The following is a 14,807-nucleotide window of genomic DNA, read 5'->3' as shown; positions in this document are numbered from 1 at the left end:
TAGTAAGGCCTTTGACAAGGTCCCACATGGGAGGTTAGTTCAGAAGGTTCAGACGCTAGGTATCCATGGAGATGTTGTAAACCGGATTCGAAATTGGCTGTGTGGGAGAAGACAAGAGAGTGGTAGTGGATGATTGCTTCTCAGACTGGAGGCCTGTGACTAGTGGTGTGCCTCAGGGATCTGTGCTGGGATCGTTGTTGTTTGTTATCTATATCAATGATCTAGATGATAATGTGGTAAATTGGATCAGAAAGTTTGCTGATGACACCAAGATTGGAGGTGTTGTGGACAGTGAGGAAGGCTTTCAAAGCTTGCAGAGGGATCTGGAGCAACTGGAAAAATGGGCCAGAAAATGGCAGATGGAATTTAATGCAGACAAGTGTGAGGTGTTGCATTTTGGAAGGACAAATCAAGGTACGACGTACATAGTAAATGGTAGGGCACTGAGGAGTGCGGAGGAACAAAGGGATCTGGGAGTTCAGATACATAATTCCCTGAAAGTGGCGTCACAGGTAGACAGGGTTGTAAAGAAGGCTTTTGGCATCCTGGCATTCATAAATCAAAGTATTGAGTATAGGAGTTGGGATGTCATGGTGAGGTTGTATAAGACATTGGGAGGCCAAATTTGGAGTATTGTGTGCAGTTCTGGTCACCTAACTATAGGAAGGATATCAGTAAGATTGAAAGAGTGCAGAAAAGATTTACTAGGATGTTGCCGGGTCTTCAGGAGTTGAGTTGCAGGGAAAGGTTGAACAGGTTAGGACTTTATTCCTGGGAGCGTAGAAGAATGAGGGGGGATTTGATAGAGGTTTACGAAATTATGAGGGGTATAATTATGAGGAGTATATGTGAGTAGGCTCTTTTCACTTAGATTAGGAGAGATAAATACGAGAGGACATGGCTTTAGGGTGAAAGGTGAAAGGTTAAGGGGGAACATTAGGAGGAACTTCACTCAGAGTGGTGGGAGTGTGGAACGAGCTGCCATCTGATGTGGTAAATGCTGGCTCACTCTTAAGTTTTAAGAATAAATTGGATAGGTATACGGATGGGAGAGGTCTGGAGGGTTATGGACTGGGTGCAGATCAATGGGACTAGCGGAATAAAGTTTCAGCACAGACTAGAAGAGCTGAATGGCCCGTTTTCTGTGCTGTAGTGTTCAATGGTTCTTTACTCCTTTCCCCAAATCCTATAACGCCTCTGCTTAACAGAAAGCCATCTATCTGTCTTTATGACTTTAGTGCTTCTGATAACCTGATTACAGAGATGGGAATAGACTGCAGAGGCTCCATGTAAAAAAGAAAAGCAATAAATGTCAACATTAATCTCCAATAACATCAACAGTAAGTGTGTGCAAACACCCATTCCGAGTGAGGGTTTTAATACAGTACGTAAAGAGCAAAGAGGTTAACAGAATTAGACCCTGTAAGCCGCCAAAGATCAGAAACTTATTGATTACTCAATATAGTTTTATTTTTGTTAAATTGATTGTGAAATTCATTTGCACTAGCCAACAGAATCAATCTCAGCCTTACATTTTAGCTCTACTATGGACATATTTCCCTTCCGAATCTGCAGAACTCAGTTTGAGGTCCCTCCTTTGCTGTGAGCTTGAGGAGATTTGGTATGTCACCAAAGTCTCTGACAGGTTTCTATGAACATACAAGAGCATTTTGACCTGTTGCGTCACCGTCTGGTGTGGAGGCTCCAATGCTCGGGATCTCAAGAGGCTGAAGAGTGTTGTAGACCAGCGGTACCGGGCCGCAAGGCATATGCTACCGGGCCGCGAGGAAACAATATGAGTCAGCTGCACCTTTTCCTTATTCCCTGTCACACACTATTGAACTTGAACATAGAGTTGCCAACTGTCCCATATTAGCCAGGACATCCCATATATTGGGCTAAATTGGTTTGTCCCATATGGGACTGCCCTTATCCCGATTCCCCCTGCTGAGGTAGAGCGTTCCTATGAAACCTTTCATGCCAAACTGGTGTAAAGCAATGAAGCAATTACCATTAATTTATATAGGAAAAATTTTTGAGCGTGCCCAGACCCAAAAAATAACCTATCAAATCATACCAAATAACACATAAAACCTAAAATAACACTAACATATAGTAAAAGCAGGAATGATATTATAAATACACAGCCTATATAAAGTAGAAATAATCTATGTACAGTGTAGTCTGGAAGATTAAGCCGAAACCGGATTGCGGAAAAAAAATCGGCATGTACGCATGCACACACAGGTGCCCGCGCAAGGCTTCATGGTCATGGTAGTCTTTCTTGGGGACAAGTGTCCCGTATTTGACGGCTACTTCTGTCCCTTATTTGGGAGTGAGAAAGTTGGGAACCCTAACTGTAAAAGACATGTTGAGGTGAGTTAGAAACATAGAAAATAGGTGCAGGAGTAGGCCATTCGGCCCTTTGAGCCTGCACCACCATTCAGTATGATCATGGCTGATCATCCAACTCAGAACCCTGTACCTGCCTTCTCTCCATAACCCCTGATCCCTTCAGCCACAAGGGCCATATCTAACTCCCTCTTAAATATAGCCAATGAACTGGCCTCAACTGTTTCCTGTGGCAGAGAATTCCACAGATTCACCACTCTCTGTGTGAAGAAGTTTTTCCTCATCTCAGTCCTAAAAGGCTTCCCCTTTATCCTTAAACTGTGACCCCTCGTTCCGGACTTCCCCAACATCCGGAACAATCTTCCTGCATCTAGCCTGTCCAATCCCTTTAGGATTTGATACATTTCAATAAGATCCCCCCTCAATCTTCTAAATTACAGAGAGTATAAACCTAGTCGATCCAGTCTTTCATCATATGAAAGTCCTGCCATCCCAGGAATTAATCTGGTGAACCTTCTTTGTACTCCCTCTATGGCAAGAATGTCTTTCCTCAGATTAGGGGCCCAAAACTGCACAGAATACTCCAGGTGTGGTCTCACCAAGGCCTTGAACAACTGCAGTAGTACCTCCCTGCTCCTGTACTCGAATCCTCTCGCTATAAATGCCAGCATACCATTCGCCTTTTTCACCGCCTGCTGTACCTACATGCCCACTTTCAATGACTGGTGTATAATGACACCCAGGTCTCGTTGCACCTCCCCTTCTCCTAATCGGCCACCATTCAGATAATAATCTATTTTCCTGTTTTTGCCACCAAAATGGATAACCTCACATTTATCCACATTAAATTGCATCTGCAATTTGCAATCTGAAAGTGGGTAAGTTTAACCCTACTTGAACACTAACCCCAACCCCAACCCCAACCCCCACCCCCGGTCGGCTGGTCCGCAAGAATATAGTCAATATTAAACTGGTCCGCAGTGCAAAAAAGGTTGGGGACCCCTGTTGTAGACTCAGAAAGCTCCATCATAGCTACTAGCCTCCCCGCCACTGAGGAAATTTATAAGACCATAAGACATAGGAACATCGTATCTGCTCCACCATTCCAGCATTGCTGATTTATTTTCTCTCTTAACCCCATTCTCCTGCCTTCTCCTTGTAACCTTTGTCACATTGACTAATCAAGAACTTATCAACCTCCACTTTAAATTTTCCCAATGACTTGGCCTTCACAGCCATCTTTGGCCATGAATTCCACACATTCACCACCCTGAGGCAAAAGAAATTCCTCCTCATCTCTAAACACAAAATACTCTGCAGATGCTGGGGTCAAAGCAACACTCACTGGGGATCCTGGAGGTCCCATATGACTGCACCTTTCTGTTGTAAACCAACCTCTGTTGTGGGAGACACCAACAAAAACATTAGCAACCTAGAAATGAGTCCAATCCGATTTTTAGGCACACAAGAGTTATCCATGTCCGGTACAGAAGCCAGCAGGTACCACATGCCAGCAGTCATGCCTTTAAGCTTTGAACTCACACACATGGGAGTTGAAAGTTTTGAATGTAGAAGAATGAGAGGCAACCTAATAGAAGTTTTTAAAGCTATGAACGACCATAAAGGACTGTTACCATCCACATTGTCCCCAGCATAGGGGAGTCCAAAACTAGGGGCACTGGTTTAGGATGAGGGGAAAAGATTTAAAAAGGGCCTGAGGGGAGACGTTTTCACACATATGGCATCAGCTGCCGGAGGAAACAGTTGAGGCGGGTACAATACTATCATTTATAAACACTTGGACAAGTACATGGAGGGGCAGGGCTTGGAGTCGGTGGATCAAACACAGGAAATTGGCACTAGCTGGGTGAAATACCATGGTCAGCATGCACTGCATGGGCCCAGGAGCCTTCATCCACTCTGTATTGTTCATCTATAAGTCCGAATATTATCACAAGGAATCATTGGAATATGTTCATCCTCTGCACTCCAATATTTGCATTTTTTAAAGAAGACAAAATGAGCAAGTTACATCAATGAATTTTTCTTGATCACATGTTCATCCTGTTGGAGACGATCACATAAATGATCCATCATATGGTCCAGTGGGTGACTTTACAACTTAGAAATGGACATTAAATGCAATTAGAGTGACATTAGATGTGCATTAGATGGATATTACAATGGCATTAGACGTGTGTCACGATGGTATTAGATGCCATTAAATGGACGTAAGATAGCCATTACAATGACCAGAGATTGCCATTATGATGACATTATTTGGATATGAGTTGACATTAGCTATAACATCCAAGACCCTAAAATAACCAAACGTTAAGGCTCACATTCCTACAGCATGATCTCAGTCCACACTGATGACATCTTCACTCTCTGATCACCTGTTTATTGCAGGTACAGGTGTCCCCTGCTTTTCGAACGTTCGCTTTACGAAACCTCACTGTTACGAAAGATCTACATTAGTACCCTGATTTCGCTTTCAGAAGGTGCTTTCACTGTTACGAAAAAAAAGCAGCGCATGAAAAAATCAGCGTGCAATAAAAGGCAGCGTGCGCCCCGAGCAGCCGCTCTCCCCCGGATTCAGAACGGAACTGCTTTAACACATGCCTGTAAGCAGCTGTTTGCAAGATGAGTTCTATGGTATTGGAAAAGCCTGAAAGAACTCGTAAGGGTGTTACACTTAGCGTAAAACTAGACATAATTAAGCGTTTTGATCGTGGTGAACAAAGTAAAGACAATGTGAGTTTGGCTTGTGGAAGCTGACGAAGATGGTGTTGAAGAGGTTTTGGCATCCCATGATCAAGAACTGATAGATGAAGAGCTAATGTAATTGGAAGAAAAAAGGATAACAATCGAAACCGAACCAGTAATGATAAAGTACAACTTTAATTTTGAAAGGGTACGTCGGTTTAGGGGATATTTGCAGGATGGTTTGAGTCCTTAAAAATAACTGTGTGATAGAAAAATGCGCGAGGCTCAGCAGTCAAGCAATCCTTCCACATCAGCCACAGCAGACAACAAACCTCGACCTTCGACATCGAGGCGGGCAGTCACAGGAGAAGATGTGCTGCCTGCTCTAATGGAAACAGACGATGACGAGATGACACCCCAGTGTCCCACTACCCCAACCCCCAGGCCACGGACAGATACCGATTCGCGGAGAACGCAACGGTAGCTGGGAGGCACACAGCACATCTTTAAGAAAAAAGCCGAAATAAACATGCTAATTAATTAGGTGCCACCGACACGTAATTGTCGGGTGGCACCGAATTAATTAGCTTGTTTATTTCGGCTTTTTTCTTAAAGATGTGCTGTGTGCCTCCCGGCTACCACTGCATTCCTGCATGCTTTGTGGCAATGTATCACTCGGCGGCCTGGAGGGTGGGGGCCACTGCACCACCCCAACCTGCGACGACTCAGTCTAACACACCATCCTCAGTGTGCTTGGCGCTGTCTTCCAGATTCCGGTAAGTGATACTACACTGTACATACATTATTTCAACTTTATACAGGCTGTGTATTTTTACGTGTTATTTGCTATGATTTAGCAGCTTCATAGCTTAAAGGTTACTGGAGAGCACTTGCACCGTGTTTTTGCCAACAGCGCTTGCGTGAGATTTTCGCTACGGAGAACAGTTCAGTAATGATTGTGGAAAAGTATTTCTACTTTATATAGGCTGTGTATTTATCATATCATTCCTGCTTTTACTATATGTTACTATTATTTTAGGTTTTATGTGTTATTTGGCATGATTTGGTAGGTTATTTTTGGGTCTGTGAACGCTCACAAAATTTTCCCATATAAATAAATGGTAATTGCTCCTTCGCTTTACGACATTTTGGCTTACGAACCGTTTCATAGGAACGCTCTACCTTCGGATGGCGGGGGAAACCTGTACCACAAAGGATGGATCCATGGAAACTCTGGGTAGGTGGAATTGGAGTACTTACGTTTCATCTGTAAATGCTATCCCAAAGTATTCCTTCTCCTTCAGGCTGAAGTGCGATGCCACCAAGTCGAGCAGCTCCTTTGCCAGGAGCTTGGGCTAGAAAGAAAAACACAAACCATTAGCAGGGTGTCCCTCAGCTAGGGGGTTAAAGCGAACAGCTTAGCAAACAATCCAATCAGGATGCATTTTTCTTGTGATTGCAAGACCCTACTGGGCATTGGAAATATAGGATTCTGCAATTCCAGTTCACTGGTTCATTGGCAAGACCTACGCCAGGGGAGCTGTGCGGCCTCAGTTGTTGCACGGACCCAGCCCTCATGCCAGGTTCGCTTGTTGCAGGCGCCCAGGAGAGGAGATGGTGAGGCATTGTGGGAGACAGCAGAGACGACTGTGGGTGCGCTGGACTCAGTACTGGGTTGAGGGTTGACCCCTTCTGTCAGTGCTGCCCTCTGGTGTTCGCTTGGTAGATTACAAGCTGGACAAGGGCAACATCCCATGCACAATTTACAGGCCATGCCACTCAGGGTCTTGGGCTATATTATTTTTTTAGTGACTATATGTTTTTCTGCTTTCATAACTTTATATGCTATGTGCTTTTGGTACTGTGTTTTGTACCTTGGCCCTGGAGGAAGGCTGTTTCGTTTGGCTATATTCATGTATCACTGAATGACAATCAAAACTGAACTTGAACTTGATGAAGGGTCTTGGCCAGAATTGTTGACTGTTTATCCCTTTCCATAGATGCTGCCTAACCTGTGTGTGTTGCTCTGGATTTCCAGCATCTGCAGAATCTATCATGTTTACCAAGAGGCTTCCTATCCAGTCACATACATAAAGGGCTTCTATTAATAGAAGAATTATGAACATGTTACAAAAATTCCAGTTATCAGTTCTGAATGGGACTTTACCCAAAGATAACAGTGTTGTCTGTCCAAAGCAACACACACGAAGTGCTGGAGGAACTCAGTGGGTCAGGCAGTATCTATGGAGGGGACATTTCCGGCTGAGACACCTCATTAGGATTGAACAGGAAGGGAGGAAAAAGCCAGATGAAAAAGGTGGGAGATGAGAAAGAATACAAGCACGAAGGTGATGATAGGTGTAGCCATCTCTTTGATCACCACTTTGCACTAAAATTGACTTTTATTTTGTTCTTATTCTGTTCTTTCTTGTAAAAAGGTAATACCTCAAAAAATTGTCATCCATCATTAAGGACCCCCATCATCCAGCACATGCCCTCTTTTCATGACTACCATCAAGGAGGAAGTACAGGAGTCTGAAGGCTCACAATCAACATTTCAGGAACAGTTTCTTCTCCTCTGTCATCAGATTTCTGAATGGACAATGACTCGATGAACACTACATCAGTATTATCCTCTCCTCTTTTTGCACTAATTATTTAATTTAGTTTTTAAAATATACTTCTTATTGTAATTTTTATTATTACATATTGAAATGTATTGCTTCCACAAAACAACAAATTTCACAACATGTTCCAGTAATATTAAACCTGATTCTGATAAACAGATAATAAATGCTTAATTCATGCTTTCTTGTGAATGCTGTTTATCTGATGCTCCGTGCCTGCAATGCTGCTGCAAGTTTCTCATTGCATCTTTGCACACATGGACTTGAGCAGATGGCAATAAACTCAAGTTTGACTTTGAACTGCCTTTATATCATATTGCCCTTGGAAGTAGCTTGTTATATCTAAATAGGCTGCTGTAGTTCCCACAAATATGGGTCAAAAAGTATATAATTTATTATAATGTACTTATATTTTATAAAGGATTATAAACAACTTTATAAAGTGTTATAAAGGTTCTCCTGGGGCTAAGAAAGATGCTATGCATAATACTGTGTAAAAGTCTTAGGCACATAAGACTTTTACAGAAGCACATACAGTGCCCATAAAAAGTATTAACCCCACATGGAAGATTTCATGTTTTACAACATTGAATCACAGTGGATTTAATTTGGCTTTTTTTTGACGCAGATCAACAGAAAAAGAACCGTTTGTGTCAAAGAGATCTAAATTAATTACAAATATAAAACACAAAATAATGATTGCAAAAGTATTCACTCCCTTTAATGTGACACACCAAATCATCACTGGTGCAGCCATCTGGTTTTAGAAGTCACATAATTAGTTAAGTGGAGATCTGATTTTGGAGACCTGTGTGCAGTCAAGGTGTTTCAATTGATTGTAGTAAAAATACACCTGAATTTGGAAGGTCCAACTGCTGCTGAGTCAGTATCCTGGCAAAAACTACAGCCTGAACACAACAGAACACTCCAAGCAACTCTGTAAAAACACAAGTCAAGAGACGGATACAAGAAAATGTCCATTTCACTGAATATCCTTTGGAGTACAGTTAAATGAATTATCAAGAAATGGAAAGGATATGGCACAGCTGTAAATCTGTCTAGAGCAGGCCATCCTCAAAAACTGAGTGACTGTGCAAGAAAGGGACTAGTGATGGAGGCCACCAGGCGACCCATGACAACTCTGGAGGAGTTACAGGCTTCAGTGGCTGAGATGGGAGAGACTGCGCATACAACAACTATTGCCCACGTGCTTCACCTGTCACAGCTTTTTGGGAGAGTGGCAAAGAGAAATCTTAGCAAGGGTTTACCAGAAGGCATGTGGGAGACTCTGAAGTCAGCTGGAAGAAGGTTCTCTGGTCTGATGAAACCAAAATTGAGCTTTTTGGCCATCAGACTAAACGCTATGCTTGGTGTAAGCCAAACACTGTACATCATCAAAAACACACTATCCATACTGTGAAGCATGGTGGTGGCTGCATCATGCTGTGGGGATGGCTTCATAACAGCAGGCCCTGGAACGCTTGTGAAGGTAGATGGTCGAATGAATGCAGCAAAATACAGGAAAATCCTAGAGGAAAAACTGATGCAGTCGGCAAGAGAACTGCAACTCGGGAAAAGATTTGTTTTTCAGCAAGACAATGACCCCAAGCATAAAGCCAAAGCTACACAGGAATGGCTTAAAAAATAACAAAGTTCATGCCCTAGAGTGGCCAAGTCAGAGTCTAGACCTCAATCCAATTGAGAATTTGTGACTGGACTTGAAAAGGGCTCTTCATGCACAATTCCCATGCAACCTGACAGAGCTTAAGCAGTTTAATAAAGAATAATGGGGAAAAATTGAAGTGTCCAGATGTGCAAGGAGACCTATCCACATCGACTCAAGACTGTAATTGCTGCCAAGGGTGCACCTACTAAATACTGACTTGAAGGGAGTGAATACTTATGCAATCAATTATTTTGTGTTTAATAACTGTAATACATTTAGACCAATTTGTAGAAAGTTGTTTTCACTTTGACACAAAAGAGTCTTCCCTGTTGATCAGTGTCAGAAAAGCCAAATTAAGTCCACTGTGATTCAACGTTGTAAAACAATAAAACATGAAAACTTCAAGGGGGGGAATGTCTTTTACAGTCACTGTATATATAACTAGGGCGCCAAAGACTTTTGTACAGTACTGTATTTGTCAACGTGGAGCAGACAGCAGGTTTGTAATTCTGGCGGGAGCAAAGAATGCTGGGAATGGTGAGGATGGAGTGCTGCGGGAGGGATGGGGGACAGGTGGCAGAGCAGGAAAGCCAAGGGTGGGGAGTGGCACGGGCGAAGACACACCCAGCCCTGAGACACTAGGCAAGGCCATTTGATTCCAAACAATTAGTTTATTGATCATTATAGAATGTCTCTCTGGTGCTTCCTGCTCCCTCCCCTCCACTCCCTTCCCCTTTTCCCAACCATGATTACCCTCTTCCTGATCTCTTCCCACTCTTAGTCCACAATAGTAATCCATGTCAGAAGCAGGTCTATCATTACTCACATATGTCATGAAATTTGGTTTTTTCTGCAGCAGTACAATGCAAAACGTAAAATTACTGCAGAACTGTGCAAAAGCCTTAGGCATCCTAGCTATATATATACACACACACAAACGTTTGTATATATACGTGTGCTTAAGACTTTTACACAGTACTGCACCACACACAACAGAGGCACAAATTACTGATAAAGTGTCATAAAGGATTATAAAGTACTTTATAAAGGATTCTAAAGGATGTCCTGGGACTAAGAAAGCTGTTACATATATGCAAGATGTGCTCTCTGGACATGAGGTAAAGGAAAGGTTGTTATAAAGAATGGACCATCTTTCCTCATCACGGCACTGAAGGATATCCTTGTAAATCTCCTTAGATTTCTAGAAGGTTATCACATCGTTCCTGTAATGTGGTGATCGGACAGGACTCAAGTCACTGATGAACTTGTGTTTCACACGATTGTAGTCTGACTTCCACTGAATCTTAACTAGCAAAGACCAGTGTTCCCTCTTCACCACCTAATCCAGGTTCAGATTTATTTATCACGTGTACGTGGAAACATACAGTGAAATGTGTTGTTTGTGTTAGCAACCAACACACCCAAGAACGTGCTGGGGACAGCCCGCAAGTGTTGCCACACATTCGGGTGACATCATAGCACTCCCAAAGTGTTCAGATAGTCAGGATGCATAACCGCACCTTACTCCCCATCATCCTCAACAAGGGTACCTCCCCACGCACAGCCCCCACCCCCGGCCCCAGGTCAGTGTGCTGAGCCCACTGCTGTACACTCTGCCCTCACACAACTGCACGGTTGAACATCCGAGTAATCACATTGTCAAGTTCGCCAATGATGTAACAGAGGTGGGGCTCATCACCAACAAGGATGAGACGGCCTACAGAGAAGAGGTGGAAGAGCTCGAGGCCTGGTGCCAGGTAAATAATCTCTTCCTCAATGTCAACAAGACAAAGGAGGTGGTTATCGACTTCAGGAGAACTCGCACCATTCGCACCCCTCTTTACATGGGCGGCACAGCAGTCGAAACTGCGAGCAGTTTCAAACTCCTGGGAGTGCACATCTCGTTCAACCTCTCATGGTCCCATAACGCACCCTACACAATCAGGAACGCTCACCTCTTTCTGAGGAGGCTGAAGAGAGCTGGACTTTGCACATTCTACACTCATGTCATTCTACAGATGTGCAGTAGAGAGCACCCTAATAAGCTGCATCACTGCATGATACGGAAACTACACTATGGTGGACAGGAAGGCACTACAACTCATAGTCAAAACTGCCTCACACATCACTGGCAACATCATACCTGCGATTAAGGACCTATCCAATGGATTTGGTTAATTGGGCCATCGGTTAATCAGTGTAGTCACTTATTTGAGACAATTCTTAAAGAAAAAACACAAACAAGAAAATAGCCAGGTCTTCCTTTGTTTATTTGCAACACAACACTGCTGAATTGGATCGGGAGACTTGCGGAACAGTTTCTAACTGGCATCAGTAGTGTGCACTTGTGTGGTGTTAGACACTACACTGTACTTAGAGCAAACAGTTTTTAAATAGCATCAGTTGTGTGTGCTTGTGTTCAAAAAGCATTGATTTTTGTCATTGATAGTTGGCGAGAAACAAGCAATAAGACAATTCAGAACTGTTTTGCTCACTGAGGTTTCAAGCATTCAGACTTAGAGATGTCAGAAACAGCTGGGAGTGAAAATGAAACGATTTCACGACTTCAATAATTTAGGCGCTATGAAGAATTTGAAGGCATTGACAATCATCTTGAATGTTACAATAAAATACTTTTAGGAACTAATACACAGTTTAATGGTACTGTAGTAATATTGGTAGTGTTCTAATTTGTTCTGTATTTCATTTAAATACATAATTTGTTACTCAGTTAAATGGTAGCTTGTTTTTTTTATACTTTTTAAAACTATTTCCATGAAACTTTGGCTAATTGGGGCAGCCACTAAATTGGGCCAAGATGTACTGGTCCCAATTAACCGCAATCCACTGCATACAGAAAGATGCTAGAAAAGAGCCAGTAACAATCTAAAGGATTCCACCCACCCTGCTCAAGGATGGTTTGTCCCTCTCCCATTAAGGAGGAGGCTATGTAGCGTTCATGCCAGGATCACCAGACTCAAAAGCAGTTACTTTCCCCAAACATTAAGGGTGATCAACAGCTCCACCCACTAACCCTCGCCTCCACATCCCCCAACTTTAAATTTCTAGGTGTTACTGTTTCTGAGGAGCTGTCCTGGACCCAGCACGTAAGTGCAATTTCAAAGAAAGCAGGCCTGTGCCTTTACTTCCTTAGGAGTTTGCGGCGATTTGGCATAACATCTAAAACTTTGACAAACTCCTGTAGATGAGTAGTGGAGAGTACATTGACTGCTTGCATCACGCCCTGGTATGGAAACACCAATACCTTTAAAATTCTACAAAAAGTAGTGCATTTGGCCCAGTACTTCATGGGTAAAGCCCTCCAAACCACTGAACACATCTACATGAAACGTTGTTGCAGCATCAATCGTTGGAGATCCCCACCACCCAGGTTGTGCTCTCTTCTTGTTGCTGCCATTAAGTAGAAGGTACAGGAGCCTCAGGACTCACACCACTGGACAGCAGAACAGTTACTACCCCTCAGCCATCAGGCTCTTGAACCAGAGGGGATATCATCACTCAACTTCACTTGTCCCATCATTGAAATGTTCCCACAATCTATGATCTCACTTTCAAGGACTCTTCATCTCATGTTCTCGATATTTATTGTTACTTATTTATATTTGCATTTGCACAGTTTGTTGTCTTCTGCACTCTAAATGGACAGTCTTTCATTGCTCCTGTTATAGTTAATATTCTATAGACTTGTTGAGTATGCCCACAAGGAAATGAATCTCAGGGTTGTATATGGTGACATATATGTACTTTGATCATAAATTTACTTTGAAATTTGAACCCCCACTACTTTATCATTTCCTGTCAGTCACTCTATGTACAGAAACTCCTCTGCCTGGTGTCATTTCATGGAAATACAATCAATCTATACATATAAGCTATTTTATGTATTTATATTTATTGTGTTCTTTCTCTTAGTGTTTTTCTTTTTTGTTCTGCATTGGATCTGGAGTAACAATTATTTTGTTCTCCTTTATACTTGTATACCGGAAGATATTAAACAAATTTGAATCCTGAACACAGAACACTCCAAGTGGCAAAACAAACCCCGTTTGTCCCTCCCAACCACCCACCCACTTGCATGCATATTCTGTCTTCTAACACCAGCACATATCCCTCGTATGTGTGCAGCATGGCAGCGTAGCAGCTAGTGTAATTTTTACAGTGCCAGGGTTTAACTCCCATCGCTGACTGTAAGGAGTTTATATGTTCTCCCCGAGACTGCATGGGTTTCCTCCGGGTGCTCTGATTTCCTCCCACATTCCAAAGACATATGGGTTAGGGTTAGTGAGTTGTGGGCATGCTATGTCTGTATTGGAAACATGGCGACACTTGTCAGCTGCTCCCAACACATTCTCAGACTGTGTTGGGTGCTGACACAAATAAAGCATCTCACTGTCTTGATGTACATGTGACATAAAAAACTAAATTTTAATAAAGCTAATCTTTAAGCAAATCAAAGAAAAACCTCAATTTCTGGAGCACCTTTCATATTGCAAAACATCTTAGAGACAAGTAACTACTTTTCGATGTGAAAAATGAGAAATAAAAAAAACTGCAGATGCTGGAAGTCTGAAATAAAAACAGAAAATGTTCAGCAAACTCAGAAGGTCAGGGAGCATCTGTGTTAGAAAAAAACAGATGTCTAAGATCCTCCATCACAAACTATAAAGAATCTTCAAAATTCAAAACACTGGAGGAACTTAGTGGGTCGCGCAGCATCTGTGGGGGGAAATGAACAGCTGACATTGACTCTGACTTTAAAATAGTGGCCATTCATTGGTTAGAGTTGACCATGGATATTATGTCCTAGCTGCCTACACGATACGCAAGTCTGGGCAGTACAACACGTAGCAGGCATTCCCTCTCCACACAGCTGATGGACCCAGAGACTGATACATTTTGGCACCACCAGTAGCCAATCAGCATTGAATCTAATGTAAGACTGCCTTAGGGACTCCAGCTCCGTATTTTCCCATGGGGTTTACTCCTGATGCGCTCCCAATGTGTGGGTATAGCCGCAAGGCAGTGGAGATTTGAGATGAAAGGTTTCCTTCTCCATGACTCTAAAAGCTATGACATAATGTATGTAAGATGTGTTACTTATAAAATTATCCCACATCTTTGAATGAAGATCAGGACGGCAACCACATTCATTAAGGCTACTTTGGGTCTCAAGGGGAGAGCAGTGGCTCAGACACCACTGAGCAAAACAACAGGAGAGGCCGTGGGTTCTGTACACAGGGAGTGCTCTCAATTCCTCTTGCGGGACGTAATTATATTAACTGAGCAGCCACTAATCAGAGAAACACAGGCTCAAAGTGTGCACAGTGCCTGTAATTCCTAGCAGATGCTGCCTGGGTCTGTATCTGTGTCACTCAGAGTTAGCTGGAAACAACAAGAGAAAGATTTCTCTAAGGGTTAAGATGAAAGCCTCA

The 14,807-nt window shown here is 42.7% G+C and overlaps 1 protein-coding gene across 5 annotated transcripts in view; it reads right to left on the bottom strand.

The window, feature by feature from the left end:
* Positions 1 to 14,807, bottom strand: part of frmd4a (FERM domain containing 4A) — a 384,495-nt gene that overhangs the window by 190,499 nt on the left and 179,189 nt on the right. For all 5 annotated transcript variants that reach the window (XM_072241726.1, XM_072241724.1, XM_072241723.1 and 2 more), the window contains exon 3: positions 6,322 to 6,416. In XM_072241726.1, coding sequence (XP_072097827.1) covers positions 6,322 to 6,416 — 95 coding nt within the window. The remainder of the gene's footprint in view (positions 1 to 6,321; positions 6,417 to 14,807) is intronic.

This window comes from Mobula birostris, chromosome 23 (assembly GCF_030028105.1).
Source record: "Mobula birostris isolate sMobBir1 chromosome 23, sMobBir1.hap1, whole genome shotgun sequence".
Lineage (NCBI taxonomy): Eukaryota > Metazoa > Chordata > Chondrichthyes > Myliobatiformes > Myliobatidae > Mobula > Mobula birostris.
This window is presented reverse-complemented; position numbering and strand designations above follow the sequence as displayed.